The 18,875-nt window shown below is 31.9% G+C and overlaps 6 protein-coding genes across 6 annotated transcripts; 5 read left to right on the forward strand and 1 right to left on the reverse strand.

Annotated features, from left to right (window-relative positions):
* The first annotated feature begins 2,796 nt into the window (after positions 1–2,796).
* On the forward strand, positions 2,797–4,187 carry Tsp_10101 (putative palmitoyltransferase AKR1). Its single transcript, XM_003373209.1, has 3 exons — positions 2,797–2,859; positions 3,891–4,001; positions 4,038–4,187. The coding sequence occupies exons 1-3, from the start codon at positions 2,797–2,799 to the stop codon at positions 4,185–4,187; spliced, it is 324 nt and encodes a 107-aa protein (XP_003373257.1).
* Positions 4,188–4,630: 443 nt separating this feature from the next.
* On the reverse strand, positions 4,631–5,233 carry Tsp_10102 (conserved hypothetical protein). The gene is made up of 3 exons (XM_003373210.1): positions 5,136–5,233; positions 4,959–4,974; positions 4,631–4,819 (listed from the first exon to the last, which is right to left on the reverse strand). The coding sequence occupies exons 1-3, from the start codon at positions 5,231–5,233 to the stop codon at positions 4,631–4,633; spliced, it is 303 nt and encodes a 100-aa protein (XP_003373258.1).
* A 178-nt stretch (positions 5,234–5,411) lies between these two features.
* Positions 5,412–9,682, forward strand: Tsp_10103 (COUP transcription factor 1). The gene is made up of 9 exons (XM_003373211.1): positions 5,412–6,186; positions 6,892–6,962; positions 7,032–7,037; positions 7,175–7,217; positions 7,659–7,817; positions 7,882–8,012; positions 8,070–8,316; positions 9,531–9,557; positions 9,669–9,682. Exons 1-9 carry the CDS (start codon positions 5,412–5,414, stop codon positions 9,680–9,682), a joined length of 1,473 nt encoding a protein of 490 aa, XP_003373259.1.
* Positions 9,683–10,251: 569 nt separating this feature from the next.
* On the forward strand, positions 10,252–10,965 carry Tsp_10104 (NADH dehydrogenase [ubiquinone] 1 alpha subcomplex subunit 13). Its single transcript, XM_003373212.1, has 2 exons — positions 10,252–10,321; positions 10,889–10,965. Exons 1-2 carry the CDS (start codon positions 10,252–10,254, stop codon positions 10,963–10,965), a joined length of 147 nt encoding a protein of 48 aa, XP_003373260.1.
* A 43-nt stretch (positions 10,966–11,008) lies between these two features.
* On the forward strand, positions 11,009–12,877 carry Tsp_10105 (COUP transcription factor 2). Its single transcript, XM_003373213.1, is given in 3 exon segments — positions 11,009–11,036; positions 11,054–11,083; positions 12,603–12,877. The coding sequence occupies 3 exon segments, from the start codon at positions 11,009–11,011 to the stop codon at positions 12,875–12,877; spliced, it is 333 nt and encodes a 110-aa protein (XP_003373261.1).
* A 2,484-nt stretch (positions 12,878–15,361) lies between these two features.
* On the forward strand, positions 15,362–16,401 carry Tsp_10106 (death-associated protein 1). The gene is made up of 4 exons (XM_003373214.1): positions 15,362–15,541; positions 16,068–16,109; positions 16,156–16,230; positions 16,342–16,401. The coding sequence occupies exons 1-4, from the start codon at positions 15,362–15,364 to the stop codon at positions 16,399–16,401; spliced, it is 357 nt and encodes a 118-aa protein (XP_003373262.1).
* Positions 16,402–18,875: the final 2,474 nt, after the last annotated feature.

Consider the following 18,875-nt stretch of genomic DNA (forward strand, 5'->3'; position numbering starts at 1 on the left):
ACAATTTCTAGAAAAATTATGCAATAAATGTTGTCAAGAAGAAGAGCATCGACATTTTTTAACTGATAGCAATAGAATAATTTTTAAATTTATATTCAAAATATTAAATAATTATATCTGCGATGGTGTTTTCAGAAATGCATTGAAATGCTGAACGATTACTTTAAAACAATTAAAACTGTTTACTAATATCCAAAAAAATTTTTTTAATCAAGTACAGTAAATGACTAACTGCTTAATCCTGCTTTAGATAGCGGAAAGAATTTTTGAAAAGCATAAGAAGGGAAATTTATGGCTAATCTTCATAAAATCAAAGACCGTGCGCGGATCAATCGCCTTTAACCTTGTTCTGAAGTTTTGGACAATCATGAATCAACGTTCATAAATTTTTAACGCTTGGAAGTGGAGAAAATCATTTCCAATTAAACTACCACGCAGTTATCAGATTACTGTATAGCTTTGTTGACCGTTTCGCTTGGATGAAGTTAAAATTCAAGGACGATGGTTACTGCTTCAGACAAGCATGTCAAGCTGAGAGTGATATTGAATTGGCCTGTTATCAACGCCCTCCATTTTGTCTTAAATCTGGACAACTATTTCTATCATTCAAGATATGACATTTTGTAAGAAGAATTCAAAACTTGGCAACGACTTCACAATGTCATTACTGATCAAAATCAGGTTGCATAATAAAGCCTTTGAAAGAGAATTTTGAAAAATTAATAAAATCATTTGAATTGTAGTAAGAAAGTTGGCCTTTGAAGAGCACAATTAGGCAATATTCACAAGCTGAATTCGCAGTCAAATCATCTATAGTCTATGCACATCATGCGCTTACAACACATGATGAATGCTAAATCGTTTACCGTATACCGCCTCCACAAATTTCTTTTGCATCCATTCCATTGTAAAATTGAAACACAAATTCTCTATGCATAATAAAAACACGCACACGCGCATTTGCTGTACTCCACATTACTATCTTGTTAATGCTTCAATGCTCATCTCAAATGAAATTACTTGAAATCACAATTTAGAAATGCTTGTTTCTTATTTAAACTTTAAAAATTATATTTATACAAAGTCTGATTTTTTCATCACAAAAATAATAGGCTGCTTAAATACTGAAAGAATGCTAATAGTGACAAGCGAAACGCGTCACTTTTACTGTACACTTAGAACTATGTGCTGAGAAAAGTGGCCTTAGTAAAGTGCTATTTGTGCTTTTAAAAATCGTAGAGTGTGAAAACGTTTTAAAATTGCAAACTATTTGATCAGAAACGTTATTAACAAATTTTGCACAAACCAAGTAGAACATAAAACTTAGTACATGCCAGTATTACAAAAGTAAAAACTAATACATAAAGCAGTGGTAACAAGCACTGGCAGTTGTTTCTCAAATTGGCAAAGTAAATTAGCACAGCTTTGCTTGTCTGTTTCAAAATTTTAAGAGAAAGAACATTGTGCCATATAATAAGGAGCAAACTAATAAATGGGCTATTGTTTTTATGGCTTCTTTTGACAAATTGTTATTTAGCAAATGCTTCTTAAACCATTAAAAAGCAGTTGCGTCTCAAAATAAAAATGAAATGAATTTTCAATCGTCAATGAATGAATTGGTCAAATCAGTTATAAAAACGTAAAATCAGGTGCAATTGGCATTCTGATTATGATTTTCATTATGAGCGAACATATGTAAAATATTTAAAACTAATTTCAGGAATGTTGAATGTTTTGTTAGCTGCTGTAGCTAGTTTCATATTCTGTTCAGCGTAATTATAAACTGAAATTATTGATAATTTAAAAATTTACAGTTTTCATGCAGCATTAATAAGCACGGTTATATAAATCCACTCAGTAAACAACAGCATGCAAATTTAAAAGAAAAGTATTTATGTCTGCAAATATTTAAATAGTCAATTTTAAATAAATAAATATTAACTTTGCTCAACTGCCTTTGTTATTGAAATGCTAATTATTTCATATTTGTACGTGTTAGAGTTTGTCTGTTCATATCACAAGTTTTTGTAAATCACATAAAAAATTGAACCAATAGAAAGCCAAATTACATATAAAGTTGAAAAATATAATAAAACTTTGGCATAAATTTAATATTGCAATATGTTTTGCCATGTTTTGACCAGTCCTAAAGTTATAGGAATGCAAAAAGATAGTAATAAATAACGTGTAAAATTGCTAATTTATATTTGCTGAGTTGTAACTGGATTGAAGTCTTTAAGCATTCGTTGCTTCTGTGATTAATTATTAAAAACGTTAATGTAACTTAAATTAGCTTTGTTTTCTGAAAAAATTTATTTCTTAAAAACAATTTTTAAATCTGAAATTTTTATTATTAGTAATTTTCACTATTAGTTTTTCAATAAAATTGCAGATGAAAATGCTTAATAATCTATCATTTTAAAATTGAGTAAGAATTGTAAATTGCATATGTTAAACATGGCGGCAGTTGGATGATTGATGATGTGATTAATAAAATATATACGTAAGAAAATAAAATAAGTAATGCTTTGAAAGTAGAATAACCAAATGCCGGCTAGTTAAAGTATGATCATTAAAAGCGTTAACAAGGAAAAGCTGTCTGGTGTAAATTTTAGTTGCACTGCCATTGCAAAAAGGTCATGGCTGGAAGGGTCGAAGTAAACAAGCTGTTGTAGTTCCAAATGCGCAATATTTATTCAGTTAGAAAATCGTGAACAGCACCTGTAGCTACTGCTGAACGCAAATTTCTGCTTTGAGCAGCTTACGCATGCTGAATAGACTACTTAGTGCCAAGCGATGCCTGGTCATTGGAAACTTAACCTCAACACCAAAGCCAGTCGTTTCATCGGTGCCACTCTAGTTTTACATTGTACTGCTGAACGCTGAATGCTACATCCTTGATTTTACCTTTACATTTAGAATTTTTATTTCTACAATTCTGTTTTCTTTCTTGTCATATTTCATTATTCCGTTTTGCAAAATAAATATTGCATTTATTTGGACTTTTACAACAAAGAATTCAGTAAGTATTCATCAGTATTGTTTATTATTAATTTCATTATTTTAATGAAATGAATTTCATGCTTTTATCAAATAAATTAATATTTTCCAATGATTACAAATGTTGAGTAGTTTAATGCTTCTGAAATAATTATGGCTTTCTTTTACTTAAGCAGAATTTGAAAAACGCTAAAAAAACTTTTTTCTCTATTCAGAAGTGGCATCAATTTTATAGCACTTTTTCTTTTAATTAAAATATTTTTGGTTTGTGTTTATAGCTTAAATCTTTTCACAACAGATGCATAATCGAACCATTTATAGCAGGTGCTATTAGTGCGTTGATAAAATTACGAGGCATTGATTTTATTATAAAGCAATGATTGAAGAAATAGCTTAAGAAGATGCTTTATTTACAAACTTGCCTGAGAAAAGTCGATAGAACTTTTCATTAAATGATCCATTATACTTAAAACTTGACAAAACGGTTTTATTTATTCCACATTTGCTTTGCTTAAAAAACGAATCAGTAATTTAGCTTTTTCACACTGTATACTAAACGTATTTGACCAATAAATACTTTTTTGCATTACACATACATGACTAAGCAAACTATTATATTTTATTTCATTGAAAGCAATTGCACACAGAAATATTTTTCAAATTTTTAGTAAATTCACAAAAGTTCAATGAATACAATGAATATTTTATATGAAAAACAATTAATATCAACATCAAAAATGAACTATATATATATAAACTGTACAGTTTACAAAACTAAGCGCTTTGGTAAAATTAATAGCACTAGAATGAACAATTTGGGTATCAGGAAAAATAAATTTTAAAAGAATTTGTTTCCATCAAATGGAACTACAGAAATAGTCGAAATTTAGCCTCAAGGAGCTGGAATGCAGAAGCTTAACTTTGAAAAGGTCATGACAAACTGCGATTTCTATCAATCAAGCTGTCAAGCAGGGAAATTGCTTCCGCTAAAAGACGGACTCGTATAATAAAATAAAAGAGATTCGAATAAAAGTTAGGCTTCATCAGTCATCAGTAAAACCATTTCGTGGCTTAGTGAAGAAAAGCTGAAAATTTTCCCCCAAAATCGTAGGGTCAGCGTGTTACGTCAAAATGTCCTCGAAAATGTCAAGCCAGGTGACGCTGTTGCAACAATAGAAGGTATCTAAAGCTTTGACCACTTTCACCTTGCTTTCCAACGTGTGCTTTATACCAGTACTGAAAATTTAGAACGCGACAAATTTTTAAACGTGACCGGCTTGACTTCTCTGGGCAAGCGTGTTATAAACATGAGGGGGGACAAGAAAGCTACTCAATAAACTCATTTGATATTTAATGCTAAAGCTTATCTACAATGCGTTCGGTTGCCTGCTTTGCCACGATTATTTCTATTTTTTCTTTTTTATATCACAGTGGGGGGATGTGCAAAATGAGCTTCACTGACTGCTCTGTTTCTGGGTGTTGCGGGTAATAAAAGGCAGTTGCAGTCTTTTGTATCTGACACCTGCTTGCTATGCAAGCTTGCAGCAAGCTGGCCTTGAATTTGAACCATGATTATTAGCGTCCTCGACATGAAGCTTGCAAACACCAGGCTGGGTTAATTGACATGAAATTAACGTGTCGAAAATCGGTCGACAATGGAGGGTCGCGGTTGTGACCCAACAAGAACAGGCGGCGACCGTAACCGCTTGAGGTCAAGCACCCTTGGACTAGCTGGCTTGACTGCAGCGTTGGCTATTGTATGCTGTTGCGCCCAACACCCTTTGAACGGACAATGCCCTTTGAGGTAAGGCGCCTGCCACTGCAACAAGCTTTGTTTTATTTGTTTACCTACACTTCCGTCGTTGACAGCATCATAACACAACTTTTAACCTCTTCACTATAACGTAACTCAAAAATCTGGCTCAGTTGTTCATTTCCCTAAGGATATAAATTCAAACCACCTGCTCCTTTTTCCTTCAAAATATAACAGATTTCTTTTTAACAATATGATATTTTAAATTTTGTTTTGCAACTTTAGTTGCTTTCTCTTTTATAATTTCAAATAACATTTCTAGTTTATTTTGGAATATTTTGCACAGCTGGTCAGCGAGCGTCAAAGTTTAGCAGGTGCCAACTCTGGCCGTCCTGACCTTCTAGCCTGGGTTGTTAGAACGTTTTTGTCAAAATGGGTGTCGCGCTGATTGGCGGCCACGCGTTTTGCACATGCAAGCATTTTTCAGTAATAGCGTACGACTACGCATGTTCACTTTTTCAGGCAAGACGGATATTGGCGAATTGGTGACGGCGTAATCGATTGGACATCCGCTGCAGGCGGATTACGTCCGATTGGCGCTGATTTGACAAGGCCATCTGACATTGAACGCTGATTGGACAGCTGATGAGGCAGAGGTATGGTAAGCTGGTTGCAAGCAAACAGCAACAGCTCTGCGCGTCCGCGGCCAGTGTTTAGTTCAGACCAAGCACAATTTCTTGATCCAACTTCTCCGTCCATGCTTCTCTGGTCAACAATGGACAACGCGCATTCAATAACAAAAAGTCACCATCAGGCTGATTCTGAAGATCCCGTGTCTACGTCATCTTCCTGGACATCCTTAGATTTACCATCCTTGTCTGTTAAAGAGGTGGCAACAAGTAGCACAGATGCCACACCACGACAAACTTGCGTACGAAAAGCAGCCATTAATTTGAGAGTTAGTTCAGCTAGTAGCAACAGCAGCACTGCAAGCAGTGAAGGCAACGTCGATGGTAACCGTTCTGGAGGAACTAAAATCCTACTAAATCCACCCAAAGCTGATCCGTTGGAGAGAATGTCATCATTGGGTAGCCAATCTCCTGCTACTCCGACTTCATCAGTTGCAAGTACAGGAGATGTTTTGTCAGCAGCATTAGCTGACTGCACTGAGCTCAAGCTTTCTCCAACAACTAGCGCAGAAAAGCAATCTTCTCAATTTATTGAATGTGTCGTTTGTCATGATAAAAGCAGTGGAAAGCATTATGGTCAGTTTACTTGTGAAGGTTGTAAATCATTTTTCAAGCGAAGTGTACGTCGGAATCTTACTTATACTTGCCGGGGTAACAAGAACTGTTCTATTGATGTTCATCATCGCAATCAATGCCAATACTGCCGACTAAAAAAATGTGTAAAAATGGGAATGCGCAAAGAAGGTAAGCGTTTTTTTATTTGTTTTGTGATGTGAATCATTGAGTAAGTAGTTAGTTTGCCACACCTTTGACAAACTTAGGTGTGGTGCATCTTTGAGTGAAATAAGAAGCGCATTAGAATTCGTAATTCGATCCACCCATAGCCATTAATATCAGTCTCTCGAGACAACAACGCAATCAACATGATAAACGGCTACTTTACAGTAAGAACATTTAGGAAAAATGTGAGCCTTACAAGTTTGCACTTTTATATTTTTGAAAGTGCATTCTATTTCTGCGCCACGGTGCCCTGAGCTGTTCAAAATTTCAGAAAGTTTTTGAATAAGAATATATATGAATTTAAAGCGCAGTTTATTGCCACTCAGTAATGCACTATTAAAATGAGTTTTTAGAGGTTACAGAAATGTAAAAAGGAAATGTTTATAATGAGAAAAGATTTAAAGCAATGTTTATGCCATGACTTTTTGTAATTTTTGAATTTCGATGTTTTAATATTTTTGAAAAGACTTTTAAAAATTAAACATAAACATCATTAGACATTTGAATCCAAAAAGCTATGAAGTAAGTCCAAAAAAGTTCTATTCAAAATGCATTTTATAGCGAAGCTCACTCAGATTTTATAGCTTTATCATAAAACTGCAACGACCCAGAAGAATTTAATTTTATGGATGAATTTTATTTTCAATGTTCAACTTAAAATTTTTTTAGTTGGAAATCATAATGCCCATTCATCGGTTTCAACATTCGAAGTTCAGTGTAGCATTTTCAGTTATCATTGGGTTTATAATTATGAGAGTATTTTTTTTTCTTAATGATTCTTGATAAAAATTTATATTGATTTTTTATAGTTTGATGTAAAATTTTTTGTTTTATTGACGAATGATAGAATTCTTGAAAGTAGGCGTTTTGAGAATTTAATATAGCTGTGTATTCCTGGAATGCTTCAAGAATAATTGTTGTTTAAAAAAAATAAATTTAATGTTTATTCAAGCATGAAAATTTAAGGCTGTCATCTGCATTTGCATCTGCGGAAAGTGAGAATCATCAGCGAAAGTATCTATCAATTTTTCTTTTCCTACGAATAAGCAGATGTTAGTAGTTTGACAAGGCCGCTGAAACGATCCGGTTTTTAATATGTAGTCTTTAAATGACTGTCTGAAAGCGCTGTTTATGGCTAAAATGTGAATAATTATTTTAAATTTTACTGTGTTTTATCAAAAAATATCCGTTTTTAAGTTCCACTTAAAAATTTTAATCACATTTCTGATTATATCAGTGATAGTATTTTATGAGTTGACGTGAGTTAGCAGCAGCTGCGCTTTTCAGTGAACAGTTAAAAGAAATCTAACATTTTTGTTTTCTAAAATGCAATTAAGCAATTTGTCAAGTTTGTTTCTGGAAAAGATAGGTTTGAAACGTATTTACTCTACTCGTGACTGTGATGACTATTTTTTAAACAATGCACTTCTGTTCAGCTGTTCAGCGCGGACGCATTGCTACTAACCTCAATCCGTATGTCAATGCTGTAGCGTTTGTCAGTGGTGATTCTATCGCCGGCAACCATGCCTATTTATCAAATTTTGTCACGCTTTTACTTCGTGCAGAGCCGTACCCTATTTCAAGATTCGGAGCTGGTATAAAATATCTTTTGTAATTTCACTATTTGAACTCAGCGAATTGAAATGCAATATTATTTAGGTGTACTCCAATCGGCTGGAAATATTGTAGGAATTGACAATTTATGTGAATTGGCTGCTAGACTTTTGTTCTCAGCTGTGGAATGGGCTAGAAACATTCCATTTTTTCCAGAACTATTGGTCACTGATCAGGTATGTTTTTCTTTTTTTATTTAAAAATATCAAACATTTCACTGATTGCGTTTTAAGGTGGCTTTGTTGCGTATGGCATGGTCTGAGCTTTTTGTACTAAATGCTGCCCAAGCAGGAATGCCATTGCATGTGGCACCTTTGCTTGCAGCAGCTGGCTTACAAACATCTCTGATGGCAGCTGAAAGAGTAGTCCTATTCATGGATCACATTAGAATTTTTCAAGATCAAATTGAAAAATTAAAAATGTTACAAGTCGATTCAGCTGAATATAGTTGTATCAAAGCAATTGTTTTATTTACAACAGGTAAGTTTATTGAAGTTATTTTTAAAAATTGCATCACTATTTTAAAATTTACAATCACATTTATGTTTAGTATTTTGTTGACATTTACTATACAAAGGCACTAATGAGAGAACAGTGGAATGCAGATTTCTCAAACGTTAAATAATGTAATGCAAAAGGCTCTATACACACGTTTTTTAATAAATAGTCAAAAATGAAGTTACAATTTCACCGTGAAAAAATTCAATGACATATAAAATCACTCAAAAATGGAAAATATGTATTTCTTTTAGAATATGATATATATCACGATGTATTTACAAATATTTTATCAGGATAAGATCACATTATGCATTTAAATATCTTCATTACAAACTTGCCACTAATATTTCATAGTGATAATAATAAAGCTAATAGTGAGAGTATTTTAATTACAAAAAAAGTTTTTTGTTCCGATTTAGCTAATATCCATACTTCTTATTAAATTTTGAGAACATAGTGGAATAGAATGTGAAATGTGAAACTTGTCAGAAAATGAATTATAAGTTCACATTTTGCAAAAGTAATTTCAGCTTAAGATGAGTATACTGCATATAAATTACATTTGTAAACATTGCGTATTAACAATATTATATAAACTCTAAGTCTATTTGACTATAAAGTGTTTTTACGCCTAATTATTATCTTTTTTAATAATGCTAAAGTAATCTCAAAGAAAAAAATTATCATTTACCTAAGCGGAATTTTTATCTTTTTACGTGCAACTTTATTGAAATAATAACAAACAGTAAATTACAATACAATACAGATAGCTGTTTTGCTTTTATTGTTAGTTTCATTTACGCTAGGAAGTTAAGTCCACAACTTGATCATGCTTTAAAATACTTCGTGTGGTCTGAGCATTGAAAATAGTCTAGTTATTTGTTGAAGAGCTGAAACAAACAAAGTACAAAAAACGGGAACTGCATAAATTGACCTTAAAATGTTAACTATCTTTCCAACAGCTGGTCAGCTAATTCAATGAGAAGGAAAATGGATGTAAATCTAGAAATCTATAATAAATGCCATCATGTTTTATGGTTTTCAAAAGAAAGAAAATCAACTGAATTATGTTGTTCAGGATTACTATTCGACTTATGTATGGATTTTCATGTTTAAAATGCTTTGATTTCATTTATGCTCTTATGTGAAAATGCTTTTTAAGATTGTAAAACATTTTTTTGTACGTTTTTTAGTAGTCTGCTTCTGCAGGACAATTTCAGGTTAATTAATGCTATTGATATGCAATAGTGATGCTTTTTACTATACAGTCAGAAGAATGTAACAAATTTAGTGATAGAATGTGGATTTTGTTTTAGAAAATACTTTTACAGTATGCAAAATATGATCGATTGTAGTATGTCTGCTTGCACTTTACCGTAGGAAATAGTCAAGCGACTTGGGATGGTCGATTCTGTGCACACCCTGCGTCTGCGTCGTTTAATTTTACTTTTATTTATACGGTTCACAATTTCGTTATGCCGTAAAAGAATTTTGAGCAATCGATTGTTAGGGGAAAGTTCGCGCGCCAGAAAAGAATAGACGGTTGCTTATCAACCCGCAAAGCTGTCCCGCCTGGGTAACTGGTCTTTTTATAAATTGAGCAAGACGAGAAAGGCGTATTGGCCTACTCCAGCATTATCCTTACTAATTGATGGCCTAATCAGTCTGGCAACATGTTTCTAAGCTGTCCGGAGGATAGCCAACACGTCATTGTAGAGCATGCGCTTCATTGAACACCTAATGGTTGAAGCTGGTGTTTGAAAAGAATAAAATGGAATCGGCCCAGTCGAGATGAAAAGGTTCATCACATCAGGCGACAGTCGAACGCAATCCAATTATTGACTTTCATTGATTTAGCCTGCGGTTGCCTGTCTATATCCTAGTTTCATTGGCCAAATAATATTTAACTACGGCATGTCTAATGCTGATTCGTCACATCAACGACACGTTCATGTTTTATCAAAACTGATCAACACCGACGGATGTTAGTCACTTTTTTCCTTAGCCTTTTATTTCAACAAAGAAGTGCTTGTCACTGACGACCAATTTGTTGCTTTTGCAGTGAACCTGAAAAATCATTTTACTATTTGTTTGACAGCTGTTTGAGCTAATAGTGAGCGTATTAGTCTAAATGGTAACTGTGTCGAGCAGAATGAACAGAAGCGGAAACAGCTTAGCTTGTTGCGCTGTCCAATGTTTACTGACAACAGTTTTACAAAGTGAAAAACATCTCATTCATTATTTTCTGTGGGCGAGTCATTTTGACAACTGACCTTCGCAAAAAGTGATTTAAAACAGTAATTTGCATTTAGCTATATCAAATATCACAGTGAAAAATTAAGATGTTTTTAATTGAATGGTTTTTCTAATGTAAAGGTCTTTAATTGCATTTAACTGTTCAACAAATAGGACTTTTGAAATTCTACAACAGTTATATTTTTCACTTCACTATTTTTATTAATATCTAGTTATCAAAAATATAATAAATAATGAGTCGATTTTGCCATAAAAAAGTCTGAGGGATTTAAAACAAAATTGTTTCTATTTTCAGCACTGTCGGAAATGTTTTCTAAAATGATTTTGAAAGTACTTATGAATAGTATTATTATTTGTGCATTGACATCATGAACAACTGTCGTGTGAATAGCATCGTTTGTTGTCATAAAATAAAATGCTTTTTCCCATAGCAAACAATTGCAGTTAATCAAATTTTGAGGTGAGCAGGCGCAACAGTCAGATGTTGACGGTTTTTTTCTACCGCCTGTTCATTATAGACTTATCAAACCACGCTTTATTTGCTTTAAATCTAAAGATTGATTCAGGAAAATGTGCCTAACTTTTTTGAATTTTCCATAAAACATGTGTTTATTTGCTGTTGTCTGAGGTTCAAACAATTGCTGGTGGCATTTTTAAACAGCTCATTGAGAAACTGTTAATAAGTTTGAACGTAATTTTTAATCACATTATTTGAAGTGCAATTCCAGGAAGCAACTTATGAAGATCTGATTTTTGCATTTAAGTATAAGTTAAATTTGAAATTATAATATAGCGTCTTCTAAGAATTTCAAAATCTTTTCTTTAAAAAATTTAATTAACTATGTACAGAATTAATAAAAGCAAATTGGAAAATTTGCTCTGTTTATAGTAAATACTAAACAAAACAAATCAAGTACAATAATTTACCAGATGCATTGTATGAAAAATATTTTAAATTTATACGACATAATTAGTAGCTAATAGCCAACTGTTCTTTTAAGCAGTTTTGTAAGCAAATACTCTTAGCATGGTAATCTTTCATAATGGATTTAAGCAGAAATGATTAATATGTTTTTAACGTTTTGCCACAGATAAGAATAATGCCCTTGAATATTAAGAAAGCTCTTTTTAACTTTTCTCAATGAGAAACATAACCCTTTTTAAAGGTCGAATGACAGGGCCTAAAGTCGAGATTACAGTATGCTGATCGATGCTTAGAAGCGATAATTGCAGCCAAAGCGATTCACATTCTGTCATTTTAATCACAGGTTTCGCGTAATCGGTTGTCACAGCACGGTTCCCCTTCGACTTGGGCTTGAAACTGACGCGCAAATCAGTCGGCTCTTAGCTCATATGAAAAGAATGTATCATTTTTCTTTAGATAAATTGGTCAGCTTTGTTTAGTTCGATTTTTATCATGACTCCTATTATAGAGGTTTGTGGTCCCTTTACGTTTAATCAACACGATTGACAACTCTGATCGAGTCATCATTATAGCCCTAAATTTTAAACATCGATTTTCTCCAGCAGTCAGCAAACAATTGTAAAAACCTCTATCTGGCCTGTTTTTAAATATTTTTCAAAACACTCTTTATTGCCTATTTTAATAGTTTCTTGCTTGATTTATCACTCATCGCAAAAGTATGTTGAATGACAAAACCTTAATTTTGGCACTAAATTGAATAGAACAAAGAAAACCGATTTCAGAAAAAATAATTTATTTCAAAACATTTCTGTGCAGTTAGAAATTTAAGACTGTAATGCGATAGAAAAACGGAAAGCAAGTTTTGTATTTTTGTTCTGATATCTTAGATGAATGTCTTACTAAACGTTCAGATGTTGAGCAGATTTGAGTCATGTTTATAATGAAGCATTTGTTTCAATGTTCAAAAAGATGTTCTTTCTTAAGTTCATAATGATAAGAATTTAAGCAAAACTACATATAAGTATAAAAAGTAATAAATTATTTATAATTTTGAAATTAAAATGATGTTTATTTGGTGATTTAGACGCATGCGGATTGTCTGAAGTTGGACGAATTAATTTGCTGCAAGAGAAAGCGCAATGTGCTTTGGAAGAATACTGTAAAGCGCAGTATCCTACGCAGCTGAATCGGTTTGGAAAATTGCTGCTTCGGCTGCCGAGTCTCCGTAGCATCAGTTCTTCAGTTATTGAACAACTCTTTTTTGTTCGACTTGTTGGAAAAACACCAATTGAGACTTTAATTCGAGATATGCTGCTCAGCGGAAACAATCTCATTTGGCCATACATGCAACTAGGATGATGCGCTATTCAACATTGAAATGGATATATCACTTAGCGAGTCTCATGTTTGTGTTTATTTTTCATAAAATAACTTTTTCTGTAATGAATTTACTGAATGCGAAATGCGTGCTTATCGGTGATTTGATTTCAGAATGACTGTGTTGCGCAGTCAGTTCAGAACTGTTTCGCTTGCTTGCTTTTTACCAAAGATTGGCTTAGGCCAATACTATTTTCCACTTTAAAACTACTGTATTTTAATGCATCTGGCTAAAATACTTTCCACTGGGCATTCATGAATCTAAGCTTAAACAAAGGAAAGCAGTCTAATAAGATTTTAGAACTGTGTGGCAGTGCAAGGTGCGTAAAAGCTTACTATGGAAACCACACCCGGATGTTTTGATTCTGCTCTTTAAAGCACTGATCACTGTTTCAATTGACCTGTGTAATTATTATGAACGGTGATTTTTTCGTTTGAAGCGTGTCGAATGTTTAGAATGCTTAATTTTATACTTCTATTTATAGCAACGTTGACTGGCTAGCTATTGACTAGCTTGAGTGTTATGCGAGCTTCGTTGCATAATACCCAAGCTATGCCAAAACGTACAATTGCTTGTCATTTTTAAAATAAAGTTTCTGCAGTAAATCTAATTTGTAGTTATCCTATTTTCACTTTAACGCCCTGACTTTATGCATATCTCAAGCCTGTTTAGAGAAAACTGCATAATCCATTTAGATACTTAAACTGATTGAAGAATACATAAATTTGTTATAATAATCGAATTTGAATTAATTTTTGCACAAATAAGTCTTATAACAGAAACTGTTTTAAAGGTAAATTACTCTGTTGAAGATAAATTATTACTGCTTATATACGTTATTGAAGAATAAATTTATAAGCACTAAAAATAAAAAAGCAAGCATAACTTTTAATTTATTTAATTAATTAATTTATTTATGTTTATTTATTTGAAACAGCATGTTTATTGCTAAAACTGAACTTACAAAACCGTAGTGTTTTTACTGCTTTTATATTTTAAAACGTTTATTTACTTTGCATAAAGATTATCAAGTATTACTGTAATTTTTACATGTTTAATTGTTAAATCGATTTATTTATGATGTAAAAATTTAATTATTCTACGTAAGTGCTGCATTTTTTATTATAAAACGTGAATTTTCTCTTTATAAAAATGCATGGATTATTGCAATAAATGTATTACTTATTAATAATTTTATCAAAGAAATTTCAATTGAATATTTCTATTTATCTGCTTTAGTAAACTGTATACAAAAAATAATTTTTCTTTATAAAGCTCCACATTTTTGCAGAATATTGGAAGCAGTATTCAAAAGTTGTTTTGTAAGATATGAAAATTAGAAATAATCAACGCTTGAAAAATGTTTTTCTTCGAAAGCAACCGTTACAAAGTTGCTTGATTGAAAAGTAAAAATAGTTGAAATATTTACTGTAAGAATAGAAACAATTCTGCATTCTCTTTTGCATGAAAAAAAGCAGCGCTTTATCAATGAAACGACTAACAGCCCGCTTGCTACCTGCTATGCAAACAAACATGTCAGTGACGTTTGATTGAAGATACGTCACTTGATGGCATTCAAATTTTTCTCAGGTCACATGTTACCACGGGCTGTGTCAAGCAATTTTCCATTTTCGAACAACGTTTATGAATTTGTTCCATATTTGCAATGTCACAAATTGCACAAACAAAACAACTAGCTGCAGCAACAGTAAGCAAACTTTCACAAAAATTTCTCTGATAAATAAATATATGTTAAAAAATTAATATTATGAATTCTACTTCGATGCCTTTGGAAAAACAACTGCAAATTCTCTACAAAGATTTTCCCAAATCACTGCTAAGACATTTAAATTTTTTTGATCTTCTTTGTACATCTATTGGCATCAACATTTTTTTTCTTGGTCTTGCTGCTTTGTATGCACTAACTTTTACAAATTTGTATTTTAAAATAACTATAAGTTTTCTTATGCAGAAGCAACATCAGAAGATGGAAAATGCGTGGAAAATCTGATCAAGACTTTTTTCTTCCCTTCATCCTTGCTTGGATTGGGTAAATCTTTTTATTTTCAGAGGCTACTTTTGTTTTTTTATTTAAACCACGTATGTAATTCATGAATAAAAACAGTAAACTTTAAACAACATTCAAAATAGGGCTTTGAACAACAGTTTGTTTCTCTTTGAACTTATTGTGATGCTGCAGTGATCTTTGTTCAGGTGTAATTTAAGAATTACAATATAAATAATATAATACTGAATGTGCGTTATGGACTGGCAGTTTATCACTTAGAATAACACTTTGTATTAACTTTTGCAGAAGCTTTTTGTGGACTGTTTATGGATTTTTGGTTACCAATTGGCAAATTGAATTAGTAAATGGGTACTTGACAGCAGCTAATTCAGTAGTGCTGATTGCTCTATATATTTATCGAATAAGAAAAGTACAGTTTTTATTTATGAATTTCAGCATGTATCATATTTTACAATTTAAGAAAAGTTTAGCAGCAGTCATTTTTATAACCGGCTTAGCTACAGGGTCGCTTCTGCTGCTTTTAACGCAGCTGCCAAACATTACTTCGGTGCATTTGGTTGGAAGTATTTGCTCATGTATACAAATTGGTTGCGCTTGTACAATGTTATACATGATTGTATGTATTTATATGAAAATTTTAATCTACATTTCTGTTGAAAATAACTGACTTCAGTAAACAGTAAGCATAAAAGTAAAACCATTTTTCTATAATAATAATAATAAATAACACCAAATTGAATTTATTTTAATTCAAGTATTTTAATGTTTAAAATCTGCTTAAATTTGTAATTCATTTTGAAACAGAGATCATTCTAAAAAATAATTCTTCTTGATGTCTTGTTTCTGATGAATAGTCAAAATTATAAATGACATAGATAATGATATCTGTACTAGTAATTCATAATTTATTGCATTTTCCATGCATACTTTTAAAATAAAACGTCCACTTGCTTTGAAGGAAATTTAATTATGTTACATGATGACACTGAATATAGTACTGCAACTTTTTCTATAGGATTTTCAAAATGTCGAGCAATATTAATCAACCGGGAAATTTATTTTAGGTGTTGGCCATTAAAAAAAAAAGAATAGATTTTATTCCATTTCCTCCTGTTGCTCAAATTTTTAACATTGAATTCCAGGTTACCTTATACAGCATTTGGATAGAAGACTTTTACCTTTTAGTAAGTCTGTTTCTTAAAGTTAATTATTACATTAATGTAATTTAAGATATCAAATGGCATTTTTATGACAATAGATGGATTAGTTTTTCTTCTCTTTTTCATATATCCATCAGAACCAACGGTAAAAGAAAAAGCGGAATCTTTAATTTAAAGCAACTGATTACAGGTGAAACAAATTCTCTAGTTGTCAAAAAAACATTATTCATTTTTGTCTGAAATAAACGTTTTTCAGAATTTGTTTCTTGTATTTAAAAATGTTCAGACTGCTGCAATTCTTGAAACTGAAATGTGAACAGTTGAAAGTTTCTTAACTTTTATAGATTAGTGTAAAGTTTTCATCAAAGTTAACTAACTAACTTACAATCAAAGTAATAAAATGGCAGTCCATTTATGAGACAACGTTCAGTTTTGAGCAGTTTGTTCAAACTGGAAATTTAACTAAAATATAAAATGCAGTTTTCATTTTCCTTGCTTTATTTGCGCAGTTGTAATTATTTCACATGCAAAGTGAAATTTTATTCTTCCTTCTCTGCATTATAAATTGTCACAGGCCGCTCATTTGTGACATCTCTGGTTAAACTTTGTTTAAATAGATTTTTCTTGACAAATGTGATTTGTTATTACGTTGACTTTGTTATAACATAGTCTGTTTCAAAGTAGAAATGCGATCAATTCTTTTCAGTATTGTACAAAGCGGGATAAGGACCTTATTAATTGAAAAACATTTTTCTCTGTTATTATTTTGATTAAACTGGCCATTTGAATTTTGATATTCTGCTGTATGAGTGCATCGAAATGAAACGATTAATTAAAATTAAATCATCATCATCTCAAAAGGTAAGCTATTTTGCTGAACTTTAGTTGCCAACTAAGAATTGTTCAATACTCAAATATACTAAATGCTGCTCTTTCTCTTTGGTAGACAAAATAACAAGCAGCAATCCAATTTTGTTCTAATTTAAATTTATATATAATATACAAATACTGGGAGAAATGTTAATTACATTATATATATATTATAATGCACTGAATGTGCCGTGCAGTCTGTGAATTGAATTCAGCTCTTATCTGTACTTTTTTTTGTTTGTAATACGAAAAGCAGAGAATGAAAGTAATTCAGAAAATTAAATAGTTTTTAAATCAGATAAAAATGTGCAGTTTTTGGTAAACGTTGTACAAACTGATAATTTTTATCATTTGTGATATATCAAATACAAATTTTCGAAAAGCACTGTCTATTGGCAATTTACGTGGGATTCACCGAAAACCTACACTATGAAGCGAAAGTTTATGGAAAATTCGAAGAATCATAATTTGTACTTTATGCAAAGAAAATGATAGGTTGTGAGACCAATTGCTGCAGAAATGTCTGAATCAGTGTTATAAATAAAACGCAGTGCTGAGTAAATGTTTAAATCAAGGAATAGAGCAAAATTTGTATTCTTTACAATTATAAATTTAGGTTCTAAACTGCTGAAAATATACAATAATTGTGCACGCTTTAATTATGTCAGTTTCATTAATCCATAATAATTGCAAAGTAAATTAGGTAGTAATGAAATATTCATTTTACAATGCTTTATTTTTGTTTGAACGCAGACATCATGATTGAATAGAGAAGTTAGAAAATGTCCATTAATACCTAACTAGCAAGCGTAAATAACTTTTGAAAAGTATGGAAGCGACTGCACTATTTGAATAAGCTAGTATACTTCTACAAATAGCAGTATATCCAAAAGACGCTGCTATACAATAGTAATAAGTATGAATATTTAACGAGAATATATTCCAAACTATCAATATATTGAATATTAGTTTAAATTATTTCTAATGATATAATCTTAAAATAAATTACAAAAATTTCATGTCTACTTTTTAGATTAAATTGTTAGTAAAAATTGTTTATGCTGTTTTATTGGGTAAAAACATTTATCAAAATGTAACAATCAAAATTATGATATACTGAATTGGCAGTTGCATTGAAAACTGTTCTCATGATTATCATCAGTAATGTAAAATTTCTGGGATGAGTGATCATTGCGCATGCTTTATTGAAGGTTTTATATTGTGTAGAAATAATGTTTGAGTCTCAGTTAACATCTTACATCTGCTATTTTTAGTTTTATTTGAATATTCACAGGGAATACTATTCAAGTTTGCTTTCAACAGCTGCTGAACAAAAACAGCACATCAGGCAGCATTTTATTGCACCCAAAGGATAAGGAATGCTTTACTGTTGATGGAAACTGACAACATGCATTTGAAAAGTTAAGTTTCAACTGTGAGAGATGTATGCATTAAGTTTCAATTTAAATGCATGTATGCATTTGAGAAAAATTAAAATGGAAACTTGTCGTTTTCAGCCATTTTGAGCAGTTCAACATCAGCTGCAGTTTGACAGAATGTTTTTAATGTATTGGGCAATGTGCCATGCACAATTTGCATTGAGCGTCAACATTTTTCAGGCGTGAGTGAGTGAGTGATGAAATTGAAAGTGCCACTGTGCATAGCGATCGAAAAGTTTGCCAGCTTATAAGCTATTTCTCAATTTTCAAAGTAACTTCTCACCGTTTCTGACATCTTGTCATCGAAGCTGCCGGCACAGTACTTTTCGGTTGTCAAGTTCACTTGCAGTATACAGCCAAATGAACATTGCTGTTACCCAGTAATGTGGCGCAAATTTGGTTAATCAATAAGATATAGACAAGCAATCTATTTAAGCAAAATACACCAACATTTTTCAGCTGCCTGCAATTTTATCCAACT

This window comes from Trichinella spiralis, assembly GCF_000181795.1.
Source record: "Trichinella spiralis strain ISS 195 chromosome Unknown Scfld6, whole genome shotgun sequence".
NCBI lineage: Eukaryota > Metazoa > Nematoda > Enoplea > Trichinellida > Trichinellidae > Trichinella > Trichinella spiralis.

Coding starts and splice junctions, on each gene's coding strand:
- Tsp_10105 (XM_003373213.1), top strand. CDS start 11,009: ATGCTTTTTCCCATAGCAAACAATTGCA. Junction 11,084..12,602: donor GCAACAGTCAGATGTTGACG/GTTTTTTTCTAC, acceptor TTGGTGATTTAG/ACGCATGCGGATTGTCTGAA.
- Tsp_10102 (XM_003373210.1), bottom strand. CDS start 5,233: ATGCTTGCATGTGCAAAACGCGTGGCCGCCAATCAGCGCGACACCCAT.
- Tsp_10101 (XM_003373209.1), top strand. CDS start 2,797: ATGCCTGGTCATTGGAAACTTAACCTCAACACCAAAGCCAGTCGTTTC. Junction 2,860..3,890: donor GTTTCATCGGTGCCACTCTA/GTTTTACATTGT, acceptor GTCGAAATTTAG/CCTCAAGGAGCTGGAATGCA. Junction 4,002..4,037: donor TTCCGCTAAAAGACGGACTC/GTATAATAAAAT, acceptor AATAAAAGTTAG/GCTTCATCAGTCATCAGTAA.
- Tsp_10104 (XM_003373212.1), top strand. CDS start 10,252: ATGTCTAATGCTGATTCGTCACATCAACGACACGTTCATGTTTTATCA. Junction 10,322..10,888: donor ACTGATCAACACCGACGGAT/GTTAGTCACTTT, acceptor TTCTATTTTCAG/CACTGTCGGAAATGTTTTCT.
- Tsp_10106 (XM_003373214.1), top strand. CDS start 15,362: ATGTATCATATTTTACAATTTAAGAAAAGTTTAGCAGCAGTCATTTTT. Junction 15,542..16,067: donor GTACAATGTTATACATGATT/GTATGTATTTAT, acceptor ATTGAATTCCAG/GTTACCTTATACAGCATTTG. Junction 16,231..16,341: donor TATATCCATCAGAACCAACG/GTAAAAGAAAAA, acceptor AACGTTTTTCAG/AATTTGTTTCTTGTATTTAA.
- Tsp_10103 (XM_003373211.1), top strand. CDS start 5,412: ATGGTAAGCTGGTTGCAAGCAAACAGCAACAGCTCTGCGCGTCCGCGG. Junction 6,187..6,891: donor AATGGGAATGCGCAAAGAAG/GTAAGCGTTTTT, acceptor AAATTTTTTTAG/TTGGAAATCATAATGCCCAT. Junction 7,218..7,658: donor TGCATTTGCATCTGCGGAAA/GTGAGAATCATC, acceptor ACTTCTGTTCAG/CTGTTCAGCGCGGACGCATT.